This window comes from Panthera pardus, unplaced genomic scaffold (assembly GCF_024362965.1).
Source record: "Panthera pardus isolate Hobbes unplaced genomic scaffold, ASM2436296v1 HiC_scaffold_6, whole genome shotgun sequence".
NCBI lineage: Eukaryota > Metazoa > Chordata > Mammalia > Carnivora > Felidae > Panthera > Panthera pardus.
In genome coordinates, this window is record NW_026526991.1 from 60,896,162 (window position 1) to 60,904,689 (window position 8,528).

An 8,528-nucleotide genomic window follows, 5' to 3' on the forward strand; every position below is an offset into this window, starting at 1 on the left:
CCAGAGTAACAGGATCATCTGACCAAAGTCTGGAACCTATGTGCAGAGAACCATTGTGACCTCTTTTCTCAGAACGAAGCTACACGCACGGCACACAGTCAGCTCTCCCATCCATCTTTGCCCTGCTCCAGAATCCTTAACTGAGAGCAGGACGAGGCTGGGCTCTTGGAGGGACAGATGGTCGAGGCTGGAGGCTGGTGGGGAGCCCTAAGGCAGGATCGCCATGTTTACCAAATAAAATATAGAACACCCAGTTGAGTAAGCAAAGTTTTACTATAAGTATGTGCCATGCAATATTTTTTAGGCTAAAACAATTATTCCCTGCTTATCTGAAAAATCATACGTTAACTGCATGGCTTGCATTTTATCTGGCAATCCCACCTGGGAGAGCAGGGACCAGGTCTGTTTTGCTCAGTGTTGAACCTCCAGTACCCATTTCATGTCTGTCATATGGCAGACGTTCAATATATTCTTTTGAAATACTTAATTGTTGAAAAAGGCCTCTCAGAGGTCCCTCTCTCCCCACTAAAAGGAAACATATCCCCCAGGGGCCAGCTTTGAACTCGCAAATTGACTCATTCAAATCATTAGACTAGAGCACTTAGCTAGTGTTAAGATCTGTGCTAACCAAATTGGAACACAGAGATAAATAAACTGTGGCTCTTGTCCTCAAAATGGCAATTAACCAGCAGGAGCAATAGATCTGAACTGAGAATTACGAGAGAATATGATAGATGCTAGACAGTAAAACCAGAAGGTCAGGGCCAGGTGATTTTGCTCACCATTTTATCTCCAAGCACCTACAACCTGGCAGGCACTCAGTAAATAGTGGCGGGGTGGAAACGTGAAAAGACGGAGACAGGAACAGTGCATCGCAGGGCGGCAGAGGGGAGGTGACTAACTGAGGGAGGCGCGATGGTGAGAAGACTGGGGTCACTCCAGGGAGGGAATGACACCTGGTGTGGATTGTGATGTCGGAACACAGCAGACAGATGGAAAGGAAAGAGCATTTCTGAGAGAGGAACAGCATGAACACATACAACATTTTATCGAGCAGGAAGTAGCACCTGGGGGCCAGTGATGAGGTCAGAAACGTGGAAAGCCCTGATCACATGGTCAAGGAGACTGGGCTTTATCTTAGGGGTAATGGGTGGTCCTTAAAGACTTTTGAGTAGAGCCTTGGCCTGCACATCAGGCATTAGCATTAGCATGGAGGGTGGACAGCAGTGGAGACAGACTGGAGGCCGGAAGCCAGTGAGAAACCACTGAAATAGCCTAGTCTGCAAACGATGGAGGGCTAAACTTGTGGATTATTGGGGGCATTGGAAAATAAGCCTGCAGAACGGAAACGGTACCCTTAAGGATTCGCTGTGAATGCCTCCATCTGTCCCCACCCTGTTCCTACGTGCCCCAGGCGATGGGAGGGGAGGCTGCCGCAGAAAGGGGCAATTGTGGAGGAAAGGGAGATGGGAGGCAGCCCAAGACAAACTTCCTTTACTTGGAAGACTTGCCCAAGGAGACAGCAGGGCTAGAGCGATTGGAGGCTGACCCCAGCCCCCAGTCTCTTCCCTCCCGCTGCTGCCAGGGGGGAAGGGGGAGGTAAGAAGGCTTCACCTCGCACCTTGGCCCACAGAGTCCACAGTTCTCTTGGGGCCTGCAGGTGGGACCTTACCCTCAGGGCGTAAGCCACGCCCCCAGCAAGCCACGCCCCCTGTTGAAGACCGGAGGTGCTGTCTCAGGGTACAGCCGACCCCCTCCTTCCTGGAGATGATCCCAAAACATGTCCCAGAGAGATTATCAAAAATTCCAACCTAGTATTTACCCAAAGAATGCAAAAATACCAATTCAATGGGATACATGCACCCCGATGTTTATAGCAGCATTATCTACAATAACCAAATTGTGGAATATATATATGTGTATATATATATATATACATATATATAATATATATGTGGGTATATATAATATAAATTTATATTATATAAATATAATATATATTATATTTATATATATATTATATATATTGTATATATATACAATATACATTATATATAATTTTGTATATAATTTTGTATATATATATTATATATAATATAAATATAAATATATAATATAAATGGGTATATATATATATATACATATATATATATATAATACACACACAATGGAATATTACTTCATGAAAAAATAAAATCTTGCCATTTGCAACAACAGGGATGGGGCGAGAGTATTAGGCTGAGCAAAATAAGTCAGAGAAAGACAAATACCATATAATTTCACTCATATGTGGAATTTAAGAAAGAAAACAAGCAGGCAAAGGGGGGAAAAAGAGAGGTGGGGGAGAGGCCAACCAAGAAACAAACTCTTAACAATAGAGAACAAACAAACTGATGGTTACCAGAGGTGGGGGGGGGGGGGGGGATGAGTGAAATAGGTGATGGGGATTAAGGGGGGCACTTGTGATGAGCACAGGATGACGTACAGAAGTGTTGAATCACTACACTGTACACCTGAAACTAATATGACGCCGTATGTTAACTAACCGGAACTTAAATAAAAACTTTTCAAAAATTCCAACCTGAGGGAGGCACAGGAGATCAATGAGTTCAGCCCTAGGCCCAGAGCCAGGCCCAAGTCCTGGGTGCGTCCCCCACCGCCTCTCATGTGGCTCTTTGGGCATCTCACTGCTTCATCTCGCCCATCTCTGGAGCCACCAGACCTTACCTGTAGCAGGCATAGTTTGGAGTTAGACTCACATGGGTTCAAATCCACCCAGATATGTGACCTCACCTTTGTGAATATCACTTTTCCTGCTTGATGAGTAACACATACCTCACAACCATGATGAATTAAGTAAAATATCCCATATGAACAAACTGCACAGTACCTGGCATGTAATCAGAATTCCTATAACGGCCGCGCTCCTTCATTCCTGAACTGACAGAGTTTTATCTGCAGCCTACCTGCCTTTATTCATTCACCCTCCTAATATATTCTGGGTGCCTACTATGTACCAGCTCCTTCTAGGTTCTGGGAAAAGAGTGGCAAGCAAAACATAGTTCCACCACCCATCACGGAAGTTCTGTCCTCCTGGGGCACAGAGATATTAACTGATCACACAAATAAAAATAAAATTACACCAATAATGAGTACCATGAAGGAGAGAAACTCACACCCACTTAGTTATTCCAAGGACTTCCCGAGGTGGAGCCTGGGGCTGACACACCTTTGGCATGGCCCACGCCAGGGAAATGCTGGAGGTCTTACTTTCCTGTTAACTGGTTTCCCAGAAGCTCCATTTCCTAAAAACAAATGTATTCAGAAAAGGGAACTTGGGAGGGGAAACCTGGAATGCCCCCAGATCCAATCCGGAACCAGGTTCCCCAGAGCCCTTTCCCACCCCAAGATAAACAAAGCCTCTGCCGGACTACTGCCTCTGCAACACTAAACAGCCTCCCCAGGGAAGACGGATCTGGCTACAGGTTCACCATGAAATTCTTTACCATCCTGCTGCTGGCCACCTGAGCCTCCACCTCTCTCGCCATCCTTAATGGTGAGTCTGGCTTCTGCTACACTCCTCTTTGTTCCCCAGAGGTCACTGAGCTGTCCGCTGGAGAGTCGTCAGCACTAGGAAGACCCCTCCTTAATCCTTGTAATGCACCGTGTGGAGAACGCATAACCAAAAGTGCACACCCGGGATGGCTGAGGTGTGGAGGCAGGGGACTAGGACTCATGATACCAGGAATCCTGCACCCTAGAAATCCTGGCGCTGGGGCCAGAGGAGCCAACTGGACCCAAATCAAGGTGGACTATGGGTTAACAGAGATTCAGATAAGATTCCAGCCTCTGAGGGTGCTGGACACACCAAAACCACTGACCTCCTCTGGGCCCCCCTGCCTCCCTCTGTAACAATGAGGGCAAGACATATACACACATTCATTTAACGACTATTTATTGAGCACCTACTCTGTGCCAGACACACAGCTCTAGGCACTTGAGATACACTAACAAAACAGAGACCTCAGTCATCATTGAGATGTCATTCTAGGAGAAAGAAACAGATAATTGGCATATTAAACAAATTATGTAAGTGTGTTAGAAGTGCTAAGACAGGGGCGCCTGGGTGGCTCAGTCGGTTGGACGTCCGACTTCGGCTCAGGTCATGATCTCACAGTTGGTGAGTTCAAGCCCCGCGTCAGGCTCTGTGCTGACAGCTCAGAGCCTGGAGCCTGCCTCAGATTCTGTGTCTCCCCCTCTCTCTACCCCTCCCCTGCTCATGCTCAGTTTCTCTCTAGCTCTCAATAATGAATAAACATTAAAAAAAATTTAAAAAAAAAACAAAAAGAAGTGCTAAGACAGAGAACAGGATAAGGAAGGTGGAAATGCTGGGTGGGGAGTGGGTGCATACAAGCATCTCACATGTCAAATGTCTTAAGACCTCCGGAAACTCTAACCCCTTATTTTTCAGAGCCAGAAGATGAGATCCACTTGCAGGCTCAACGCATAAATGCCCGTAAGTCTCATGTTGGCATCCTTTAGAGGGAGTTGGTGGTAGTGAAAGATGGTCCAGTAAATGATGAATTCTCCACCTGAGGAAGAAGTGGAGCAGAGACCATCCCTCCTGGCGCTGGACCTTAATCCTTCCTGCTGCACTAATTGGCTAAGATCTGGGGGCCGGGAACAATTTGAACAGCACTTCATGCTGGGTAGTCATTGAAGATGACTATATCTCATACCCAAATGCTAGCAGGTAGGGAGTTTCAGCTCACCCTGAGGGGAGGATGCTGGAGGGGCTCCTCCATCCCAGGCTCCTCCACCGCCTCAAAGTCATGAATATCGCAGGACCCTGCTTTGTAGATTATCCATAAACACAATTCAGTCTCAGGCTAGCTTCCCCCAATTTATCGGAGAAGGAAGACTCAAGCAATACCCAGAACTCAGAAAAAAAGAGCCAGTGTTTATTGAACCCCTCCTATGCACCAGACAATGGATCGGGTGTTTGCATAGTTAATCTCTTTTCATTGGGAAGGTGAATGTGCTAGAAATGGAATCCCTATTTAACACCATTCAAAATCAGGGGTGTGCCCTTAGGTGCTCATAGATTTGGGTGCGGGTATTGGATCTCAATTCTGGTCTACACTGACTGAGCAATGGCTCAACCCTGACACTCTCTGCATGTTAAGGGATATGGCAGAGAGCTGGCTGGCTGTTGCTTACCATGAGCTCTTTCTCTGCCCCTCATTTCATCTCCTTGGTCCCAGCTGCTCAGCTGATATCTGAAAAGGACCATGTCTCCATTGAAAACCTTTCTGAGGAATCTCTCATCTCCAGAGAAGAGCTGGTTTTTGAAGAGGATGATATGACCAAATCTACCAGGAGACCAAAGCGTCAAAGGCCCGAGCTGCTTCACCCCATCCCCCAGGAGGACAGTATCAGAAATGCTGCCTCTCAGTCAGAAGAGACTACAGAACTCACTCCCAGGGCTGGTAGGAGCCAGGGCCAAGGGGAAGAAGCCGGGAGGGAGGCATTAAACAGAAAAACGCGGTGGCGGGACACTGCCTTGGGGGAGAAAGTTGGGGATGGAAAGAGAAAGGAAGCTGAAGGGGAACAAAAATTAAAGGTAAATGAGATTTGGAGGATCCACTGATTGTGCCAGCACTGAGGAGTGTGGGGGAGGCGTGAGGGGACTAACCTTACTTTGCCATTTCTCTCCCAATGTTCCCCAGCAACCACCTCAGAGGGAAAACTGGCCAAGCTCGGCCATAAAATCGGGAAGAATGTGGACAAAACAGTAAAAGAAACCATGAGCTATCTGAAAAAACCTACTCCCTCATGCCTATGAAGTCATAAGGCCCTAATGATAATAAGGCCCAGTCCCGGCCAAAGCTGGTGTCTACGGCACCCAAACCCTCCTTGCCCTGACCACCATCTCTCAGCTCCCCACGTCCCTTATTAAAGCGTTGCATCCCAGTCTGGCTCTGTGGTGGCTTTGTCGGGCCAGGAGGGAAGGCGGAGGCCCCCACTCCGCTAGGATTCTTCCTGAGTTACCCCATCGCTCTAATTTTAAACCTCCCCTCCTCAGCTTACAACCTGTTCAAGTCTCCACGTCCCAAAATATCCTCTGTGAGGTCTTGACTCCCCTCAAGCTGCCCCTCCTCTTCATCCACACTGCCTCCCTGCTCCCTCACCCCCTGCACCCCTCACCCCCTGCAATCTACATTTTCACACCCTCCAGCAACTGCTCCCCCCAACATCACTGACAGCAACAAGCCCAGTGGCTATTTCTGGTCCCTACTCCTCTCTTCATGGTCTCTGCAGAACTGGACACGATTACCCCTCCTAGAAAGTTTCCCCGCACTGACCTCCCAACGTGCTGCACTCTACTGGTTCTCCAAGCCCCCCATTTCCTTCCTGGCACATTTTCTGACCATGCACTCTATGCTCCCAGGGTCCCATCCTGTGCCCTCTCATCTTCTCTCCACCTTCCTTCCTCTACATCCCCATTTGCCAAGACTTCAGCTTCACCTCAGGGTGGATGGGGTCTACCCATTTACCCACCACCACACAACCACCCAGTGTCTACTATATGTCACACTCATCTACCTAATATGTGCCAAATTACCCCGCCCCCACCCCCCCCACACACACACACAACCCAGGGCAGTTTTCACTATAAAGGCATATGGGACCAAATGGGGAAAGAAGAGACTGGGAAAATAAAAATCTCTCTTGGTCTTACAAACGGAAGGAAGATTGCCCATTCAAAGGGAGATAGGAAGGAAGGCAGGAAGGAAGCTATGAGATAATAGAAAATATATGTATTGGTCTCTGTTCCCCCAAACCTGGCACAAAGCTTCAAAATCCTTGTAATTTCCTAAGGGATAAGCACATTGGAATCATCCCTGTTCTAGTATCTGGACTTTGACACATCCCAGCGATGGGGATCCTAAGACTCTTGTAAGTTCCTAAGTGATAAGAGTGACAGGAGCATCTTTTGTTCTAATGAGGTGACTCCGGTGCGCTCTTGGAGGCTCCTGGATGGAGGCTGGCTGCCAGAAGGACCAAGCCATCATTAGAAGCTTGGAATTTTCAGCCCCACCCCTACTTCACTGGAGAGGGGAGAGGGGCTGGAAACAGAGTCAATGATTGATCATGCCCCATGTGATAAAGTCCCCATAAAATCCCTCTACAGTGAGGTTCTAAGAGCATCCAGGTCGGTGAACACATCCACACACCAGGAGGGTGACATCACCCAGTTCCACTGGGATAGAAACACCTGCTCTCAGGACCCTCCTGGACCTTGCCCTGGGTATTTCATTGTCTGCCTGTTCAACTGTATCCTCTATCATATCTTTTAATAAACTGATAAACTGGTAAACAAGCATTTCCCTGAGCCGAAGCAAGTTAATTGAACTCAAGGGAAGGGTCATGGGAAGCTCTGATTTATATGATTTATAGCCGATCAGTCAGAAGAACAGGTGACAACCTAGACTTGCAATTGGCATCTGAAGGAGGACAGTCTTGTGAGACTGAGCCCTTTCCCTGTGGGAGCTGATGCAACCTCCAGGTACTGTCAGAGCTGAGTTGGATTGTAGGACACCCAGTTGACCAGAGTTGCTTGATGGGAGAAAACTCACACGCACTGGGAACAAGAAGTGTCAGAAGTGAAGTGTTCTGTGTGTGAATAAGGAAAGACAGATGAATGACTGAGTTTTTCCAACTCAGGAGCCACCTCTGATGTCTATTATCCTACCCCCAGGACATAAAAAAAAAAAAAAAAATGCACTTGGAAGATCAACAGGGTGATCCACCCACAGCAATGCAGGCCAGGTGCTGCCCTGGCCCAGAAAAAACTGGAAGTGTGTTCACAGCTGGGGGCAGATAAAATAATCTCCATCCTTCCTTCCTTCACTTTTTCCTGGTACAGAAAGTTTCCACCTGCCCACTGCCCTTAGTTACCCACCCTCCCCTCCAATACAAAGACACACTCACAACTCCACCAAAAACATCACCCAACCTAGATGGAAAGTTCTATTATAGGTCTTTCTCATAAATTCTTGCCAGGCATAAATTCTTGAGATGAGGCATAAATTCTTGCCAAAATGACAGAGGAAGGTGGTGAGAGATTCTGGAGTTTAGGAAAGAATTGGAAGGGAAGTTCCTTGAGAAGATTAGGTTAGGAAAATTGAAGTGTCTTGGAGATTAAAAGCCCCAGACTCATTGTTCTGACCCTCCAGTTGAGACCAATAAAAAAATGACATGAGGGTCATTACATAATGGTGAAAGCATCCAGCTTCCTAGCAGCTGGACAGATGTTCTATAAACCCAAAATTCAGGGCTCTTGGTTAAAACTGGATAGGAGACCCCAGGCCAAAGGAGCCTTCGGCTTTGACCCCATCTCCCCATTCCCACCCCACCCTACCCCAGCTCACCCCCGATTCACAGACTAAACAAGAGATAGGGCAGGATGAGCTACTCTGGGGTTCTCAGCCATAGGATCATCTACTTTTCCCCCAAAGGAGAGT

The 8,528-nt window shown here is 47.4% G+C and overlaps 1 protein-coding gene across 6 annotated transcripts; it reads left to right on the plus strand.

Annotated features, from left to right (window-relative positions):
• The first annotated feature begins 460 nt into the window (after positions 1 to 460).
• Positions 461 to 5,852, plus strand: LOC109249261 (glycosylation-dependent cell adhesion molecule 1-like). 6 transcript variants are annotated; one of them, XR_002072516.2, is made up of 5 exons: positions 461 to 1,085; positions 4,472 to 4,516; positions 4,598 to 4,753; positions 5,265 to 5,489; positions 5,730 to 5,852. XR_002072516.2 is itself a non-coding variant. In XM_019419638.2 (4 exons), the coding sequence occupies exons 2-4, from the start codon at positions 4,723 to 4,725 to the stop codon at positions 5,843 to 5,845; spliced, it is 372 nt and encodes a 123-aa protein (XP_019275183.1). In that variant the 5' UTR covers positions 461 to 1,085; positions 4,472 to 4,722; the 3' UTR covers positions 5,846 to 5,852. The 6 variants fall into 6 exon arrangements, 2 of the variants coding, with proteins under 2 accessions (XP_019275183.1, XP_053751097.1); XR_002072515.2 differs by having other exon boundaries at positions 4,602 to 4,753; XR_002072514.2 differs by lacking the exon at positions 461 to 1,085 and adding an exon at positions 3,233 to 3,556.
• Positions 5,853 to 8,528: the final 2,676 nt, after the last annotated feature.

What these genes read in the sequence shown, in the direction of transcription:
- LOC109249261 (XM_019419638.2), top strand. Translation starts at nt 4,723, where the DNA reads ATGACTATATCTCATACCCAAATGCTAGCAG. An exon ending in TCATACCCAAATGCTAGCAG is followed by an intron (nt 4,754 to 5,264) that starts GTAGGGAGTTTC and finishes CCTTGGTCCCAG; the next exon opens with CTGCTCAGCTGATATCTGAA. An exon ending in AGAACTCACTCCCAGGGCTG is followed by an intron (nt 5,490 to 5,729) that starts GTAGGAGCCAGG and finishes AATGTTCCCCAG; the next exon opens with CAACCACCTCAGAGGGAAAA.